Genomic DNA, 20,794 nt, shown 5'->3' with positions numbered 1-20,794 from the left:
AATAATTATCAATTGACACAATTTATCCCCAGCGCTGCGCTGGTTCTTTCTCAGAAGGATAAACGAGCAAAAACGCAGCTTTCATGAACGGCTTGATTGTGTCACGCACTTATTGCACCAGTATTATCTCTACTATAACACTAAAATTATACTGTTATGCTATTATACAGGGTAAATAATTATGGTAAATAATTATTATTATTATGGTATTTACTATATACCCATACATACCTACCGACGTACACGCTACAGTCGCGTGTCAGGATATTAAAATAACTTTCATTGGAGCGTTTCGAACGATTTCAGCGATGTAATGATTTTACAAGCCTGAGGATGAAGTAGCAGTTTGTTTGTGAAAACCAGACGAAGCATTTTTAATATGAACCAGTTTTTTGGAAGTTAATCCAAATTGAATGCCTGTTGTGTACAGTTTTACAGTACATCTAGTGCTACATTACGACACCAAGTGCTATAATAAGCACATTACGTAACTACGTCGAAAATTTAAAGGGCCATATGTACTGTAAAACGTTGTACAGTCGACGTCAAAGATATGTTTACACTTTTGCACCTTACTCCGTTGTAATAAGGCGAAAAATGTAAACTTATCTTTGCCGTCGACTGTACTTACGTTACACGTGCGAATAGGTAATTCGCACCTCGTGTCGATTTAAAATACTCCCTTCGGTCGTGTTTAAAATACGCCACTCGTTGCGAATTTCCTATTTTCGCACTTGTATCGTAAATAACTAGTATATGTGTCAAGTGTAAAGGTGTAAATTGTATGACTTATTGTTTGTTTTACTAATTGATTCGCAACGTTGTTTTATAGAATTTTCCATGATAATGAGTAGATGTACTCATATTATCGACCATATTTAGATTGCTATCTATTAGTGCGGTTACATCCGTTTTAAGTTTAGTATCAGTTTTGATTCAGTAAAGTGTTGTTGATAATAACGATTTCTTTCACGTTAAGTGCACTTAGTTTGGGGACTATGATTTACTTATACTTTAAAAACTAAGCAGAATCTACAATTTAATTCATAGGTATAATGTTTCTCGGATAAGATTGAGTGAAAGGTAAGGCCTTCAAAAACATTTGATGATTTCGACTTTAATATCATATTATTTAGTCAATTCTTTTAATCATAATATCATATCAAGGTTGGTTATTATCCATCCCTTGTAACCCACCATTGACTGGTCAATATCAACGTAATGGCTTAATACCACAAATTGCTAGAGTCGCCGTTATAATATGTACTTACAAAGTTTAGAATGGCTCGTAATTTGTCTCCATTTCCACGGCAGCCAGTCTTTGTCCCATTGAGCTTTCATTCGCTTTTCCTGATCGTTTCTTCTCGCTGCATCGAATAATTCCCTTCGTTTATCCACGCCAGCGGCCATTCATATTTATTCGTACCTTTGTGATTTTCTCCGTAATGTTTTGGACAATTTTCTCGGCTTTGTCCCGGAAGCAGGTCAGCATTCAGAACTGTGTCGTTACGGTGGAAGTCTTACAGCTACTTGTAGACCATAGTGGGTAGTGAACTAGTGTAGTGAATAATCCCGTATCAAATTACCAAGTGGAGTGCTTTGTATGAACAATTTGTTATTGAATCACTAAGGATCATGCAGCAGATCCTGCATGCTATTGATTTATGTAGTGTGTTTGTTTTAGTCGCTCCTCCTATATAAATATATTCCGTCGTCAAGTCAATTGAAGTTCTGTCTTTTCCCTCATTTTGTTAAAGTAACTGTAAGATTGTTTGTTATGTCCTAGAGTTCTACGACTTCTACGTGTTCTCACGTTTACCGCATTAGCTATGTTCAATCTAGTGTTTCGCGAAATTACGCGGATGCGGGTTTATCTTTGGTACGTTTGCGTTTGCCGTAAAACTGTAAGTGTCTATTGTTTCAACTTGACTGAAATCTTAATATTAGGTGCTCTTGTCAAATTAGAGACCATTATTATTTTTATAGTTTGTCAATTGCCGGCCAAATTTAAATGTTGATAGGTTCACAAAATCTGTTGATACGATTTGGAATACCAATGCAGCTTTTTCTTCCTTTAGATGTCAATCTTGGCGTCACAGTGTTTTAATTGAATTTACTGCAATCCGAAACGTAACCGGTCCAGTTTTTGTTTCCGTCGGTCCATCTAGCGGAACGAGGCGCCTGTTTTTACGGACCCTCCTTACGTCATTTTGAAAGTGTAGGTTATGCTCGCTAGGTCCGACAGTGAGTTAATCGTACGTTAATTCTAGCGGAATTACATCGGGCTTAATGTCTCAGTGTAAGCTTTTTTCGCAACATTTTTCGCCAGCTTAATCACAAATACTTATATTTATTCATATTCACTATATATATATTTATTGTAAACATACATTTTTCAAAGCAACCTGCGTTAATACGTTTCTGCTTCTGCTTTGGATCAATTTTTCAAGTGGGTATTTCCCGTTACTTGTCCACGTTATATTAATGTCCTAATTTAAAACACAAGTTTACATTTACAGTTTAGTTCTTTGGTTGAATATGTTTTATGTTCAATGCTGAAGATTTATTGATAAATGGGGATCTCGCCCACGGCCTCGCACTTAGGGGGCCTCGCAACGCCAACCTTTTTATTACGTTGGGAATAAACATTGAAAAGGGACTCGCAGATGTGGTTTCGCCCACGGCTAGATTAGTCCCCGCTACGCCACTGATTAGTGCTCTCGGTAGATTAATTGATATCAAATAATCTTCATGTTCTTAAGATTTTTAGAAATTTATTTTTATGTTGCAATACCATCACTAATGTACAGAAACAACAAACAAGATGTTTATCATCACTGTTATTAATGTGCTGCACTTCCTACGTCAAAGACATTACGCCTTATTCCTTTGCAATAAGGTGTGGAATGATTATACATATATGTTTAAGTCTGATTTCATACGGTTCATCTTGACGCTTCATGCGTGCTGTGATGTAATTTTAATTACTTAGTCTGAACTCTGAATATGAATAATGCTTCTGGGTTAGTAAAGTCAAGACCCACTTTCGGAAAAAATATAAAGAGATTATTAATTGCAGTATTTATAAAGCTAGATCATTAATAGATGTAGGAAGTTGCTTTAATGGTATGTGATGTTACTATTTAAATGATATTGTTGGTAAAAGGAAGCACAGATTCTAACAGACAGAGACAGTGAAGAAAATTCTAACTATGTGAAAAGGCAGTTTTACGCCTAATAGCCATTTCAAGTTTTTCATGTCTCTTATATTCACAAAACTCCTACTCACACGATTGAATTCGAGACGCTATACTTAGCAGTAATCGATTGGTATCATATGATGGCTTCAGTAATAGCTTAATCCGTGATTGGAATTTCTTTTGACCGTAAAATTGTAGAAATATTCGACATGGATTGAGTGGGAGCGAGGACTTTAATAGACCATGACTTCTTTAGTAGCACTGGAGCTGTACTGTAACCATACTTTCTATTGTCGCAGGTCACGATGATGGACAAGCAACTGGTGTGGGTGCGCGACCCCACGGACGGGTTTGTCCTGGCGCGCATCCAGGAGCTGATGGGCGAGGAAGTAGACGTACTGCCTCTGGATAACAAGCATCCTCGTCGCGTGTGCAGCTTTGAGGATGTCATGCCGGCTGGAGATCCTGCCAAGGATGTCGATGACAATTGTGAGTACTGTAGACTTGACAAGTGGAAAGGTAGTAGCTGATGGTCGAGGAAGTAGACGTACTGCCCCTGGATAATAAGCATCCTCGTCGCGTGTGCAGCTTTGAAGATGCCTTGCCCGCTGGAGAGCTTGCCTAACATGTAGCTTAGTATATGTTATTACTGAAGATGTCGACGATAACTGCGAGTACTGTGACGTGATGATACGGATCGCTGATCAAGTCACAGTACTCACAGTTATCACTCATTCAGGCTGGGAACTCCACCCTGCCGTCAAAGTCGACGATTTTTTAGAAAGCAATCTCTATAGATACAAACTCACAATCAGTTACAGTCTTCGTCACAAAACAATACAGCGATAAAATCTGCAACAATTTCTTACTTACTCTAAAAGTTATTCATAAAAAACTCTACAAATAAAAAACACCCTCTAACTCGCCGCCCGGCAGTGTGCCCAGCAGGCTGGCCGTATTTCCCCGTTGAATGTCGATGCTAATTCTCTGGGCAAAATACTGACCAGTCCTTTGGTCACCCGTGGCATCCACCAAACACGACGCCAAATCCTTATAATATATGTGCCGGGCGCTGGGCCCCCATGGCCCTAACGTTTCGAACCCAAAAGGCTCAAATATGTAGCCACTGCCGAGCGTGTTGTACTTTAGCCGTTTGCTATCCTCGGCTGTTAAAGCATGACCAGCACCAGTGCTGGAGCCCGGTAAGTGGGACGCGGCAAAATAATATGGTGATGTATGATTAGCGTATTGACACATTTTGCGTAACAGCCAGAAGCGCCTTATTATGGTCTCCAGTAACGTGGTGCTCCCTGTAAACTACTGTCTTAGACCAGTAACAGTCCTACCTACCTACCAGTGTTACAATTAGCGGGGATCCGAGCTTCAGCTATATCCAGTAGATGGCGACTCTTAACACAAAAATAATAAATAAGTAGCCTATAATGTTATCATTACTCTTTATTTTTCAGGCGAACTGATGTTTCTCAACGAGGCCACACTTCTGAACAACATGGTTGAGCGGTACAAAAAGAACAAAATATACGTAAGTGTTCTAGTCGTTAAGGTTCATTTTGAAGTGAAGATGTTAGAAGAAATTAAAACAGGTCCATATTACGCTTATGACTATTTTTACGAAGCAAACGTTGACAATAGACCGTATGAGTCATATTGCTTGGATATTCTCACCTTGGCCGTTACAATTGCGATTTATTGATCATTGCAGCTGATGGTTCGTGTTTGCATGAATATTTAAAGGTAAATATTAAATATTGAAGAATTAAAGCGTCTCGCGGGACTTGGATTGTTTACTTTAACCACCTAAATTACGAGATATTCAATAAAATTTACATTTCTTAATGCCAATTATTGTTTTTTTCTGTCCGAGTAAAGTACCTACGTCGATTTTATTGAGAAATTTCAACATCGCGAAACTTTTCAATCGCCTTGAACCAAGAGCCAAGAACAATGGACATCTAGTGTTAATTATAATATGATGCATGCCAATCATCAAGTTCTTTCACATCTCCTCCCACGTTATAGCCTATTTAACCGAATCAGAAACTTAAGTTAAACGTTGAAACAACTGATGTAATGTGGGAGATGTGTAAAGGAGTCTCGTGGCCGAGGCATTATACGAAACATTTCGTTTCCAGACATATGTAGCGAACATACTGCTGGCAGTGAACCCGTACCGCGACCTACCAGACATGTACTCTTCGGCAACAATCAAGCGTTACCAGGGCAAGTCGCTGGGCGAGCTGTCGCCGCACGTTTTTGCCATCGGTCAGTATTTCAGTTCAATATGGGTTTCCAAACGACGTGGCAAGTTAAAACCCCGTTATTGTCGCTTTGCTTCAAACTTGTACTTGGCCTTTACATTTTAAATTATATCAACGCGCTATAAATTTATATTAAATTATTTATATATATTTTTTAAGTCTGCAAGGCCCATATTACAAATAATACAATTATTATTGGTGTATTAGTCGAGACACTCCGCACTTAACGAGATGTACGAGTATAATGAATAATGTTTGACGTCTTATTAGTCTTATTGTATGACTGATGGATCAGCATCCATAACGCTATTGAAATGCATTCTGTCAGCTATATTACATGACAGTCAGTAATTACAATTGCTAATACTATGATTTATATCCGTTGAATCGCAATTTGAGCTTATTTCTCACGTGACTAATTTAGTTCTAGAGCAATATGGGTATAGTTGTAGCAAAAAACCCATGGTATTGTCGACGCCAAAATATATGTGCACCTTACACCTTTCTGATAAGGCGATAATGTAAACATCTTTGGCATCGAAAGTACAGTCAACCCTTGGTAAACAGATTCGAGTTAAGACTGAGAAAGAATCGTCTACTGCGGTTTATATTACCTACTGTCTTAGAGTAATCGCTATTCCGTTCCTTATTAGAGCCCTTGATATTTATTGTCTTTCTGTTAGATTCTATTTTTCCTACACTACCTTGCCCTATTTATGTCTAGTCTGATTAAGTAAATAGTTTGTTTTATGACATTTCAGCCGACAAAGCGTTTCGCGACATGAAGTCTCTAAAACAGTCGCAGTCCATCATAGTGTCCGGCGAGTCTGGAGCGGGCAAAACGGAATCCACTAAGTATATACTGAAGTACCTCTGCGACCTGTGGGCTAAGGGAGCCGGGCCTGTTGAACAGAAGATTCTAGACGGTGAGTGCTCCTTTTATCCTGATTTACTATGTGTTTTTGCATACCCAAGCATTTCAGGAAATCTTTGAAAAGAAAGGAAATCTTCGAATAGTAAACAGCACAATCTCGTAAATTACGTGACATGTTAAGCTATGGGTGTGATTGACTCCTTAAAAGCGGTGGTAGTTTCTTACCTAACTGACTGCTATTTTTTCCCCTTTTGACAAGAAAGGGTTACACAGACTGAAAATAAAATTCTCGGTAGTGAGTCCCACTTTTTGTCCTAAATCTGCAACATGAGGATGGAAAGCAAGTCCGCGTCTAGCCTTAAAATAAAATAGGTACTTTAACGCGAAATTACAATTTTCCCTTCTTTTATCCCCAGCCAATCCAATCCTAGAAGCGTTCGGTAACGCGAAAACAACACGCAACAACAACAGCTCCCGCTTCGGCAAATTCATGGAGGTCCACTTCAGCGCCAAATACCAAGTGGTCGGCGGGCACATCTCCCACTACCTCCTCGAGAAGTCCAGGATATGCACGCAGAGTGCCGAGGAGAGAAATTACCACGTGTTCTACTTGCTGTGCGCTGGTGCTCCGCAGGAGTTGAGGGCGGCGCTGAAGATCACCAAACCTGATGACTACCACGTAAGTTCACCTTACATTGAGAATATTGAGATACCTTTTTTTAGGGATATGTTCGGCGCCCGAAAGGACTGCACTAATAATACACGTGGATTTTAAATGGGACATTGATTGGCAGCTGTCTGATCTCGTGACCATTGTAAATTCACTGCCATCTTGTACTTTAAAACTAAAAATGAAGATTTATAAAAATACGTTAAAATGTATTTAAATATGGATAAATGATTTTTTTATTTGCATTCATTATTTTTATATGATTTTGACCCATGTCCTTTCACTGATATGCGTTAAAATTATAAATAACAAGCGAAACCGTTAACGCCCTCTATACGAGAGTAGACCAAAACTAGTGGCGCCATCTGATCGAGAATCAAATTTTCGTGATTTTCGAGGCACGTTTTTTCCTTAGACTGTATCCATCTATTACGGAGTTATATCTATCTTTGCTTCCATGTAAGTTCACCTTACATCGAGAGACTTCGAGTGGTATAACGTGTATACTAAAGTAGAAGAGCTGTAATATGCGGGTCAGTCAGAGCTGGGGCTACAAATAGCACTGCTAAAATCTTGATGGATTCTAGTAGGGAATTGTTTTTGAAATTAAGTCACGCTGAAACCACGCATTCATGAATTTACCTATTGCCTAATTGTCCAGGTATTATTATGTATCCGTTGACGGTGACGGGGATACCTTCATCGTTTCACCACACAGAAAACAAATACTGTAGAAGAGTAACGTACATGTGAAGCGTTTGGCAATATTAAGATTGTAGAGTGTATTTTGTAGGGTAGCTGAAACATCGGAAAATTATTATGTATTATTTATTATTTGTCTATAAAGTTAAAATTATCGCGACGGGCGAGGGCTCATAATCTTGGCTTTTGGCGACACCGGTTCAGGCTCAAGTCGCTTTCCTAGTTTTTAGGGTTCCGTACCCAAAGGGTAAAAACGGGACCCTATTACTAAGACTCCACGGTCCGTCTGTCTGTCACCAGCCTGTATCTCATGAACCGTGATAGCTGTTGCCGCTATAACAACAAATACTAAAAAGTACGGAACCCTCGGTGGGCGACTCCGACTCGCACTTGTCCGGTTTTTTGTTTTCCGTGTTTCACCATAACATTCCAAATAAATAGATGATCGTTCTTATTAACGTTGAATGTAAATTTCCAGTACCTTAAGAACGGTTGCACGCAGTACTTCACGACGGCCGAGTCTGACAAGAAGCTGTCCGCCGCGCAGAAGTCGCAGCAGCAGCAGGCCAAGGGCGGCCTCCGGGACCCCATACTGGACGACGTCGAGCACTTCCAGGCTCTCCACCAGGTACTACCTAACTGCAACTGCATGACCATTTGATGGACATTACTCCGGCCTTCACCACTGGAGGGCTTCGTCACTTTTTCTTTAATATATGACATCTATAACAGTTTATGTTTATTTACATGTTACTAATATAATTATAAAAAACTATCATACACTTGCTATAATGCCGTATCATATATTATTACTTGTTATAATGTGATTATTAATATACGTCGATTTTGTTATTCAAATATGATAATGTGGATCATTTACAGTCAGAAAAAAGTGGTTTTAGATCACGACCCAAAAATCATCCTGTATGAAAGTAATTATAAAATATGTAGTGCACCCGTTACTAACTACCTTTTGCAAGTATTCTTTGAGCTAATATGACAAAATATTGTGCAACACCAACTCTATAAACATGTGCCAATACATTACGAGTATAAGCATGCTGTTTTTAACAAACCTTTTTCCACAGGCCCTAACCCGCGTTGGTCTATCAGACGCCGAGAAGAAATCAGTGTACTCCGTAGTTGCCGCGGTGCTACATCTCGGCAACATTCAGTTCGAAGAAGAAGGAGGCGCGAGAGGCGGCTGCCATGTTGCTCCTACATCTGAAACCTCTCTGGCTACTGCCGCGTCTTTGCTCGGAGTTGATAGTGGGGAACTCAGGATGGCGCTAGTATCGAGGCTGATGCAGAGCTCTAGAGGAGGGATGAAGGGCACCGCTATTATGTAAGTAACGTCAGTCTTACTTGCTACAGTTGTCTCGCTAGCTATTGTGGCGTCTTTGTTTGCAGTTGATAATCGGGAGCTTAGGATGGCGCTAGTGTCAAGGTTAATGCAAAGCTCTAGAGGAGGGATGAAGCGCACTGCTATTATGTAAGTCAGGCTTACTTTTGAGACCTCTGTATGTACTGCGGCGTCTTAGATTGGTTTCGAAGTTGACGCAAAGCTCTAGTTAGACTTCTGAAACTTTTTTAACTACGACGTCGTCGTTAATTGGAGTTGATAGTGAGGAGCTCAGGATGGCGCTAGTTTCAGGGCTGATGCAGAGCTCTATTTTTTTATTTTATATTTATTGGTTCACCAACAATTGTTTACCCTTTTTAAGTATAACTACAAACGTTTAAACTCGCTTAGCCTAACAATTACTTAAAGGTAAACACAACATGTATTGAATGAAGTAAGAAGACTGCATCTACGTGACATACTTTCCAATAATAATAATGCATTAATTATAACAGGGACTAATACTGTTTACAATCGAAATTAAACTATCCTATCGTGAGACATATTTCAAGATGTTTAGATCAGTACGGCTTCACTCACTGTTATTTTTAGTTGTTTTACAATAACAATGCAGAGATTACTAATAACTACCTTACGTGGAGGAGGGATGAAGGGGACTGCTATTATGTAAGTTTGTTTAGAGGTCATGTTCCTATTTTATTGACTTGAATAGTGCAAAATATCCAATACTCTGATGGTAGCTGTAGACATTACGTACCTAAATATTTAATTAGGAAGTTGGAAAGAAACTTCTTACGAAATAGGCCAAAATCAAAAAGAAAAAAAGGTCTGAAATTGTAAGCATAATCCTGTTGTTTTAAGATAAAAACGGATAACATATCATGTTTCAACATTCTGTTTTTTTATGTTGTTTTAATTATTTTTTTTAGGGTGCCTCTTAAAACCTATGAAGCAGTATCAGCCCGGGATGCGCTAGCTAAAGCGGTGTACAGCCGCCTGTTCGACTACATCGTGCACCGCATCAACGCCTCCATCCCCTTCCAGGCCTCGGCCTACTATATCGGAGTACTCGACATTGCTGGCTTTGGTGAGATATTCCAACAAGATAAAGTGACCGATTGCCCGTATTATGTTGTAAAACTGTCTCTGATGAATTTCCAAAAAATCTCACTATAATCCAAAGCCACTATCCACAAAGACTTACAAGCGCTTCTGTTATGTTATGTTTAAAAATTGGTCCTTGCAGAATGTCCATAGTTTCTCACTACAAGCCGAATCCACTATTTATAAAGAGCTTCGAGCGCTTCAGTAATTGGGTAACGTGTTGTTACAGAGTACTTCCAGATGAACAGCTTCGAGCAGTTCTGCATCAACTACTGCAACGAGAAGCTGCAGCAGTTCTTCAACGAGCGCATCCTCAAGAACGAGCAGGAGCTGTACAAGCGCGAGGGGCTCGTCGTGCCCGAGGTGCGCTTCAGCGACAACCAGGACTGCATAGGTACTCGGTGCCCACAGGCTTGCCTAAATCTACATTCCTCCAATTTAAAGACTCCTTTCAACCTCCCAAAGAGTGGTTCAAATGTGTTAGAATATATCCATAACTTCAGATCTATGAACGTGTCGTCACGCTCAACATAATTCTACTAAATTTGAATGTCTAAAAAAACTAAACGTATTCAGGTAAAGCCCTGTCGCAAAAAATTTGTTAAAAAATGTATTTTTTTACTTTTTTCTTACAAAACTGGCAATTACTTTTTAGGGTTCCGTACCCAAAGGGTAAAAACGGGACCCTATTACTAAGACTTCGCTGTCCGTCTGTCTGTCTGTCACCAGGCTGTATCTCATGAACCGTGATAGCCTAGACAGTTGAAATTTTCACAGATGATGTATTTCTGTTGCCGCTATAACAACAAATACTAAAAAGTACGGAACCCTCGGTGCGCGAATCCGACTCGCACTTGGCCGGTTTTTTCTTAATAGGCCACGTTACGTTGCCATTACTAGCAACAATGCTTACTTTCAGATTTAATCGAAAGCAAGAACCACGGCGTTTTCCATCTTTTGGACGAAGAATCCAAGCTACCCAAGCCAGAGTTTGGCCACTTCACACACTCCGTGCACAAGCAGCTAGGCACCAATAACTCAAGGTAAGTTGTTTTTAACACGTCACTTAAGAAAATTTGTTAGTGCTGTTAAAACTTGTGCTTATTGTTGACCGATAAAGTGGTGTCACGACGATAATAAGTAACGTTTTATGTATTTTATGTCATCAAATACGTATAACAGTTAACCGACAATCGTATGACCATGTTGCAATAACTACATTGGTCATTAAAGGTTTTACTATACCGAGTATAACTCCTGTAGAACGGGAAGACCAAGGACATTGCTAAGGATATATGCGCTAATGGTCTTGCAAATAAGGATGCAAAAGGCCGTGCCAAGTACAGCTGACGACCTTGGGCCCGAAAGCAGTAGCGTCTCAAGACGCAACCGGGATAAACGCTAAAACGAGATTGTTGACTAAGGGATGAAATGGTGCTTTTCACCCGAGTTAAACACTACTTTTCATTTCGAATACGAGGAAAGTAAAATACATGTGCATTAAAAAAATCACTTCTAAGTATAAACTTCAGTAGTATTTCTGAGGGTACTTTCAATTAATAATTTAGGTAAAAATATCATTATTTATGGAATGGGGAGTTAATAAAGAATAGTAATTGTACAACAAATCCATTTAAAACCAAAATTTTAATAGCGTACTTAGAAATCACAGTGCTCTAGAGCAATGTATAATTATCTGCACACATTTAGAACAACAAACGACCCAGTTTCAGAGCATGAGAAATTAAAAGTTATAAACTGTACCCTTTTCAAGCAAATAAATGATTTAGGTAGGTAGGTACTAACTTTGATCTCTACTTAGGTACTATTGAAATCACTTTGATGAAATAATAAACAACTTCACAAATCATACATAAAGAAAAGAAAATAAAGAGATAAGTATATAGCATGATTTTTGCATTTTCAGATTGCAGCTCCCTCGCTCCTCCCGCCTAAAGGCGCACCGAACTCTGCGAGACGACGAAGGTTTCCTGCTGAGGCATTTCGCGGGCGCCGTCTGTTATAATACTGTGAGTTACCATTACAGGAGTGCGCATTGATATACACGTATCAGCTATTTTAAGCTGCCTGTGCATTCGTATATAATAATAATAATATAAATTATAGCTACTTCCTCTTCCTCAGATTGGATGCTTTCAAAGAGTATAGTCGGGTAGACGTGCAAATGGTCAAACACGGCAATGCGTCATTAAATCATCAGTACTTAAATAGTAGTGCATCGATGGTTATTCTATGACAAATTTGCACGTATGATCACTATCAGTCGCAAACTTTCATACTTATTTTACATATCAATATTAACCTTTTCAAAAATGTCTAAAAACTCCTCAATATAATCCTCTACCTGTGCAAACTTTTAATTATCTCACTGTTTGTATGTCATTACCTTTTTTGTTACTCTAGCTGTAAATTTTCCTACGAAATAAAATGATTATTTTCAGAGCCAATTCATAGAGAAGAACAATGACGCCCTCCACGCCTCCCTAGAGTTCCTCGTGCAAGAGTCCGGCAGCGCGCTGGTGCAGCAGCTGTTCCAGACCACAGACAATAACAACGCCAAGGGCAAGCTCAACTTCATCTCCGTGGGCGCCAAGTTCCAGAGTCAGCTGTCGCAGCTGATGGAGAAGCTGAAGCAGAACGTGAGTTGTCCATGGGCTAACTAAATCGTGTAAAACTGGTAAATCCACACAATAATTCTTATGTCCCGTCTACAGCACAGACACACAAGCGACACACGGCATCGATTAGGGCACGAATATTGCCCTGCTCACTGACCTGCCGCTGCCCTCAACGACATACTGTAAACGGGTCAGGCTGAACTTCAGAAGACGCGGGACGCTTCCCGTGCGCGTCTCCCGTCCCGGACAGTATGTGCGGGGCCATCACCATCCACAACGAATGTAATCTGTAATCGTGTTTAACGTCCTCAGGGCACAAACTTCGTGCGCTGCATCAAGCCGAACTCCCGCATGGTGGGGCTGGCGCTGGAGGGGTCGCTGGTGCTGACGCAGCTGGAGTGCAGCGGCACCATCGCCGTGCTGGCGCTCATGGAGCACGGCTTCCCGTCGCGCGCGCCCTTCCAGGACCTCTACTCCATGTACAGCCAGTTCCTGCCGTCCCGCCTGCGCACGCTGTCGCCGAAACTGTTCGCCGAGGTACATAATACCATACCATCCCGCATACTGATAAATACAATTCTTTCGAATCTAATCGATACATCTGGTCGTATTATTTGTTTTTTGAACAATTTACTCCCTGCTAATATATATCATAATCATGATGTTGCAACAAAATTTAACGTATAGTCTTATCTACATCGTAGAAAAAGATTGGTGCGGCGTAACTATCGTAGCATATATTTCAGCAATTTTAATGAAAAAACCAAGTTTCTTCAAATGTGATTTCATACACTTTACGTCGGAACTTGAAGTTTTGGACACAAAATGAATCAAGAAAACACGTTTTTAAATTTTCTTATACCCTGGTCCTAAATTATAATGAAATGAGCGTATCGATCCGCTTGAATTCTCAGGCTATAGTGCACAGCATGGGGCTATCCACCTCCGACTACAAGTTCGGCATCACCCGCGTGTTCTTCCGGCCCGGCAAGTACTCGGAGTTCGACACCATGATGCGCTCCGACCCGGAGAGCCTCCGCGCCGTCATCGACAAGGTGCTCGCGTGGCTCGTCAAGTCGCGCTGGCGGCGGTCCATATTCGCCGTGCTGTCTATTATTAAACGTGAGTTATATACATATACTACGGAACATGGTCTATACTAGAAATCGGCTGAGTTTTGAAGACAAAAGCCAGCCACAGTAGACATCATTAGCTTTAGGAGTGGCAAAGAGCCCCAAGAGTTAATTTGAGCAGATAGATATAACTCCGTAATAGATGGATACAGTCTAAGGAAAAAACGTGCCTCGAAAATCAAGAAAATTTGATTCTCGTTCAGAGGGCGCTACTAGTTTTGGCCTACAGTCGTATAGATGGCGTTGACGGTTACGTTTGTTATTTAACAATTTTAACGCATATCAGTGAAAGAACATGGGTCAAAATCATAAAAATAATTAATGCAAATAAAAAAAAATTATTTATCCATATTTAAATACATTTTATCGTATTTTTATAAATATTTATTTTTAGTTTTAAAGTGTGTCGACAGATGGCAGTGAATTTACTGGGGTTACAAAATTTACTATGACAGTACCGCTCTAGTGTAAGTTACTCTAAGATTTGAGTGATCTAAGTCCTCTAAGTGTTTGAGTGCCTTAAATAATACAATTCGCGTGCCGCGGTTTGCGACCTACGGTTTATACTTCCGACTACAAGTCAGCATCATTTGCGTGTTCCGGCTCAGCAAGTACTCGGAGTTGGACGAGATCTATATTCGTTGTGCTACTCTGTTGTAAAACTTCAATTTTTAATCCGGCTTTCATACATGAGCGTGTGAGAGGATCTTCTGTGAACTTCGATAATCGAATTTCATCCTTCACTCCATCATAGTAGCGGCCTTCGAGCAAAAAAAACCTTAACTGCGATAACAAATTCAAATTGATCTCAAACTAGGGAGTTTGTCAGGGGACATTGGACTACGAATATGTTACAGATACCTTTCAGCCCCGCGTCCTATTTTCCGTGTTCGGATTTTACGATCGCAATCAGTTTTGATAATGTTAGAAGTGGTAGTGGTAGATGATTACAGTTGCACAGCATTTCCACGTTTATTTTGTATTGCAGTAAAGAACAAGATCGTGTACCGGCGGCAGTGCCTGGTGAGGATCCAGAAGGCCGTGCGCGGGCACCTGGTGCGGCGCCGCCACCAGCCGCGGCTCCGGGGGCTCGCCAAGATACGCGCGCTCGAACACAGTCTTAAGGTTCATTGCTGTTCATGTTCATACCGGCCGGCCGCTCTCGTACTGGATACTGAATCAATATATATATAATAGGCCTTTTCATCTGTGCCAGATGTTTTAAGCAGCATCCCGGTAACGACACTTGCGTTCGTGGCTGTGTAGCCCTATGCGGGAGAGGATCCCTCGTCCGCACACGCGGCAGGTATATGCTCCCCCAGGTGGGCGGGGGTTGGAGGCCTGCTCGTGGCGCCCCAAGCGTTTTTCTTTCAAATAGGTAAACCAGGCATCGTCGTGCTTGGATTGGCCATCATGGACAACACGACGCCACATGGGTCGGTCTTCGGCCAGTTTCTGCCATTGGTTGCATGGGATATTAAAGGCGACCATATCACGCTTGACACAATCTTTAAAGCGCAGCATTGGCCGCCCGACCGGTCTTTTTGCGTCTGCAATCTCTCCTAGTAGGATTTGACGTGGTAAACGAGTCCGTTCCATACGATGCACATGCCCAAGCCACCTCAGTCGTCTCTTCTTTAGTATTCTGAATCAATACTGGTGGTTTAATACTGGATCAGGGAAATAGGAACATCTTAACTAGCAGCAGAAGTCAGTGAAACCTAAAGTTGGGTTTAACTGACTAACTTCTACCATCCCAATTTTTTTAATACAATGAAATGATTTTTAAATGATACGGAGTCATTCTACCTTAAAAGGAATCGATAAGTAATTCTTTTAATATCGTCGCACTTGACAAAATTTGTACTCAATTGTTTTCACAAAAATATAGTTTCGCATTTACCCACATTCACATTAATCCATCTTCTAAAGCTACACTTTTTTGTCTGGTCAGTCGTACCAATTTTAGTATGAGACACAATATGATTCTTTCTTTGAAATTAAATATCGTAATTTGTAAAACAGTGGAATTGTAACATACAAAAATTATATTTTTAGTCCCAATGTAATAATCCAATAATGTTTTTATTACTAAAGGACATGGAGGCAGTGAGCCAACAACTGAAGAAAGAAAAGGATCAGGCTCTGAAAAACATCGATGTTTTGAGGAACAGTATTAGAAACGCGTGTGGAACTATCAAGGTATGTTAAAATTAAAATTTGACCAGATCGATGACACATTAGAAATTTAAGGAACTGTTGTACCAAATCGTATGTTACTGTTAAAACGTTCCTCAAATTTTGATGTGTGAGAAGTCTCATAGTTCACTGCTCAGTGACAGATCAGTTCGTGATTAGTGGTTGGTGCAACTGGACCCAACTCGTGTCTATTATACTGATAATACACTACTCATAATATACTGATATTTTTATATTATATACCTACTGACAGTAAATACACTGAGCTTTTACAGTATATTGTTTTATTTTTTATTATCCGGAAATTTACAAGGATAAGAGCGTCTGTAGATGATTAAAAAAACCGGCCAAGGGTGCGTACCATTACGTAACAAACGGCAAAAAAAACAGGTTTGTTGTATAGGAGCCCCACTTAAATATTTATTTTATTCTGTTTTCAGTATTTGTTGTTCTAAGGGGCAACAGAAATGTCAGAAATACATCATCTGTGAAAATTTCAACTGTCTAGCTATCACGGTTCATGAGGTACAACCTGGTAACAGACAGTCTTGTGGAGTCTTAGTAATAGGGTCCCGTTTTTACCCTTTGGGTACAGAACCCTAAAAATGATTGAATAATTTGCTCATTTAGTCTCATTCTAGCGCTGACTGTATAAGGGTGGTATTCCATCTGTCCAATATTTGATCAAATTTGTATTTGCGTCTCACATTTTGCTTACCGAGAGAGTGAGACGCAATGCACATTTGATCAAATATTTGACAGGTGGAATACCATCCTAAGCAGCAGTACCGAAAATTCAGTTTGTTGCAGAGCAACGACAAGATCAGCCGCACCGAGATAGACCAGCTGTTCGCGAAGCTAAAAAAGGATATCGAAGTGCAAATGGCCACGTTGCAAAAGGCCATGCTCGACCAGAAGAACAGGTATGCTGTTTAAAATCAAATAAATAAAAAACAAAGTCATTACTGTACAGTTTTAGCGGACGGGAAGTTATTACTGTATTGTTTTGTACCTTTTAAAGACACTATTAGACTAAGAAATCCAGAATACAGCCAATATAACGTGTAAAAAAAGATAACCCAAGGCGTTGTTCGAAGTGTCTTGAATAACTTACTTTTTTTAAACCATCGCCCACACTGTTAACTGTCCATCGGTAAACCTTATTACAAAAGGCATAAGGTCCACTGATGGACAGTTGGATGAACTTGGATATTTTGCTGTTTCTACGGTGGGCCTTACGTTGTTAGGTTATGTTAATTTCGCTATCATTTGCTCTCTATCTCTCTCGCTATTATTATAATGAAAGTATATCTCACTTACAGGGAGGAACAGGAGAGATTGCGCAAGATCGAGGCGGAGATGCGCGCCGCCGAAGAGGCCAAGCGGCTCGAGCTCGATCGACAGCGCCAGGAGGAGGAGCATCGCCGACTGTGAGTCTGAGGCGACTACTATAGTTGTATCTCTGTCGCACCTACATGCGGCGGACGACATGCTATCTTTTTTATTACTTGCGTGCAGCGGGTAGTTAATACAGCTATCGCCTTTTTTGTTGGTCTCATTCTAGAAACAAACAACAAATAAATGCGAGAATTTGTTACGCCTTGTGCCTCTCACGGTCGATTGCTTAACCATATTACTTAGTGACATATATCCCGACGTGAACGAAATGCAAAATCAGTATTATGGTACAATTATTCCTGCTACTGTGATATCTAGTCTGATGTGTACGTAATGTTCACCAGGAAAGCGGAAATGGAAGCGCGGCGGAAAGCGGAAGAAGCCGAGCGGCTGCGTCAGGAGGAAAAGGATCGGCAGCAGGCGCTGCTGCTGCAGCAACAACTCGAGCAAGCCGCGCAGGCTGACCGCGACAGCCGGGAGAGGTAGGAATAACACATATGTAGTATGTAATAAAATAACCTTTAATATTAAAAGACAAAAGTAAAACAACGCCATCTAGTGAGTCTTGAGAGCCACTTTCGATAAAAAAAAACCGAACATAAATCGGTTTATCATTTGCGGAGCTACGATGCCACAGACAGACGCTACACATACACATATTAAACTTATTACATCCCTCTCTTTTCGTTGGGGGTTAAAATTCTAAACTGTTCTTGCGAACAGGTCTAAGGGTCACTTGCACCAATCACTAACCCGGGGTTGACCGGTTAAACCTAGAGTTACAATGGTTACCAGTATAATTTGACACTGGGTATCTCTCACTCTGTCCGTTTGTGCAGGTTGGAGCAGGAGCGTCGAGACCACGAGATGGCCGTGCGGTTAGCTAAGGAGACCAACGGGCACGTGGAGGGGTCGCCGCCGCAGCTACGCAGGTATGCGTCCATACTTACATATCATGGCCTATACGCGTATACACGAAATGGCTAAATTTGGCAAATGCACCATTAGCGTGCTATTAGCGAACTGCTCGCGCAACGCACACACATCGTACGTAACTAAGAGTACGTATGGTAACTTCGAAATGCGCGTAAGCGGTTGGCAAGTTTCGCTAATGGTGCGCTTGTGGCGCATATAGTATACGTCAGATTTTGACGAACTTTTGAAGTAGTTCGTCGACTAGTAATAATTTTGTACAGTTACAGATCATTAGTTATCTTGACCGCATATACGTTAACGTCGTACCCGGGGTTCGTTTCATGATAGCTGATGTAGGTATTCTGCTGTACAATATCTTGGTCCAATGTGCATTGCGTCTCACTCTCTCACTAAGCAAAATGTGAGAAGCAAATACATATTGAACAAAGAAATTGGACAGGTCAGGTGGAATACCAACCTAAGGAAAGGAAGTGTCTTTATATTATAAAAGAAGTCAAATAAGCAGCTTGTTTTATCATGAAATGGGTGCCGTACTTTATAACAAATATTTGAAAAATTCATAACGATTTTATAATTTAAACAAATATCTGACTTAATTTAAAATTGTTCACGAACAAATGTTGTACTTCAAATTAAAATAACACGGTCGCTTGTCGCGCCTTTCTTCCTGTATATAGCTTGGCACGACATACAGCGACAAGACCACAAACAACAATCATGAGCAGTACATTGACTTCATACGAACGTCGAGTCAACCCACACGCTCTGTGATTTACTCACCACTCGCACTTACTCGTTCGGAAACACAGTGCTCTATACTCAACCGATGAGTGCGTTAAAACAACATGATTACATCGACCTTTATGATGCTCCTGAAAAAAAGCATCATCATTAACTCACATACGGGTAAATGACAGCTCAAATATCACACTACTTGTAAATTGACAATACACACTTCCTAAACACAGCACAAATGCAGTTACGTGTGAAGTGTTTAAGGGAAAAATATATTTAAGACCATTGCAAAATGATAAGCGATGAATAAATCAAATTGTAGATGTCAATAAAGTAATTGCCTACCTTGGGCCTGTATGATTTACAGTTCTGAGGTAGCCCGATTGTACATATTTGATTGACTTAGTTTTTTTGTCAGAAGTTGATATGCTGCGAATGATTAGTATTGTGATAGTAAGTATTATTTGTTTGCACAGTTTCCCAACAATGGACACAGTGAATGGAGAAAATAAGTTGAACAGGTATTCAGTGAGACTAACGTTTCCTTCTATGCACGCTCGCTATATCTATGATTCGCTTTCAATTATTGTAACAGATAGTAGAGCTGTGATAGTGTCATAAGATAAGAAATACAAAAACGTGACGTTGAATACTGACACTTTGTGCCACTACGATCGGCTAGTATTTTTTCGTTTGTCATCAGTCGTAACTGTCGTAACGCGTAGGGGTCGAAATGATCTAGAAACGTAGGTTTTGGCAAAAGAACTATTTACACATTCGGACAATTATAATATCTTTTGTGTAGCTAATGATGCATATAGAGCATACTAATTGAAAACTGCTGAAAGTCTTCTCAAGCGGTCTCTAGTTATGTTAGTTTTCTTGATTCGACGAGTTTTCAACGTTGATATTATCACAACTACTTTCTGATATAAACTACTGGATGCGTTCTTTTACTGATATACAGCAGCGGAAAAAAATCTATCAAACTGCTATTTTTTGCACGCATTCATTCGGAAACTCGTGAAATTAGACTATATATCATGTAAACAATCATTGCGTCATTATCACGACCATTATACTTACGTCCCATTCACTGCACGTGGCAATGTAGGCAGCCACGTTAGCACAATGCGGATTGGGGACTTCACACAAACCAATTAATGTATTTTATATTTATTAAATATCTTATTTGCGAATCACTCAAAAGCGAATCTTACCAACAATAAAACCTAGATGGATCGATTTTTCGGCCTCGTTTAAAAATTAAATCGAATCAGTACTTTACAATTTAATGCCCACCGGTGTACAGCAAAAACTCGGACAAACTAATGAATTTTAAAATGTATGTAGGTTGATAGAATTTTCGTTTTCATATATACGGGTATATTGTAAATTTCATCGAAATCGCTAGAGCCGTTTCTGAGAAATAATCAAAAATATTATAAAAATTTATCTGAAAAAATTAGATAGATTATTTTCCGCTACTGTGTTTATAATACCCCGGATAAGATTGTAAGACAATCTTTGAAATTTTTCGCTGAATTGACATTGAATTGATG

The 20,794-nt window shown here is 40.1% G+C and overlaps 1 protein-coding gene across 2 annotated transcripts in view; it reads left to right on the top strand.

Moving 5' to 3' along the window:
- The window catches only part of LOC134743657 (myosin heavy chain 95F), a 51,890-nt gene that overhangs the window by 23,968 nt on the left and 7,128 nt on the right, over positions 1 to 20,794 (top strand). Inside the window, exons 2-22 of one of the 2 annotated variants that reach the window (XM_063677240.1) lie at positions 3,500 to 3,689; positions 4,670 to 4,743; positions 5,354 to 5,483; positions 6,241 to 6,405; positions 6,770 to 7,032; positions 8,204 to 8,353; positions 8,814 to 9,070; positions 10,018 to 10,175; positions 10,422 to 10,586; positions 11,112 to 11,235; positions 12,120 to 12,222; positions 12,655 to 12,852; positions 13,144 to 13,368; positions 13,746 to 13,953; positions 14,953 to 15,089; positions 16,062 to 16,166; positions 16,974 to 17,086; positions 17,486 to 17,593; positions 17,906 to 18,043; positions 18,401 to 18,493; positions 19,709 to 19,753. In XM_063677240.1, coding sequence (XP_063533310.1) covers positions 3,506 to 3,689; positions 4,670 to 4,743; positions 5,354 to 5,483; positions 6,241 to 6,405; positions 6,770 to 7,032; positions 8,204 to 8,353; positions 8,814 to 9,070; positions 10,018 to 10,175; positions 10,422 to 10,586; positions 11,112 to 11,235; positions 12,120 to 12,222; positions 12,655 to 12,852; positions 13,144 to 13,368; positions 13,746 to 13,953; positions 14,953 to 15,089; positions 16,062 to 16,166; positions 16,974 to 17,086; positions 17,486 to 17,593; positions 17,906 to 18,043; positions 18,401 to 18,493; positions 19,709 to 19,753 — 3,143 coding nt within the window. In that variant the 5' untranslated portion in view covers positions 3,500 to 3,505. The remainder of the gene's footprint in view (positions 1 to 3,499; positions 3,690 to 4,669; positions 4,744 to 5,353; positions 5,484 to 6,240; positions 6,406 to 6,769; positions 7,033 to 8,203; positions 8,354 to 8,813; positions 9,071 to 10,017; positions 10,176 to 10,421; positions 10,587 to 11,111; positions 11,236 to 12,119; positions 12,223 to 12,654; positions 12,853 to 13,143; positions 13,369 to 13,745; positions 13,954 to 14,952; positions 15,090 to 16,061; positions 16,167 to 16,973; positions 17,087 to 17,485; positions 17,594 to 17,905; positions 18,044 to 18,400; positions 18,494 to 19,708; positions 19,754 to 20,794) is intronic. The other variant, XM_063677241.1, reaches the window with a different exon arrangement.

Source organism: Cydia strobilella, chromosome 8, assembly GCF_947568885.1.
Source record: "Cydia strobilella chromosome 8, ilCydStro3.1, whole genome shotgun sequence".
Taxonomy (NCBI): Eukaryota; Metazoa; Arthropoda; class Insecta; order Lepidoptera; family Tortricidae; genus Cydia; species Cydia strobilella.
Note: the sequence above shows the minus strand (reverse complement) of the source record. Positions and strands in the feature narration are given on the sequence as shown.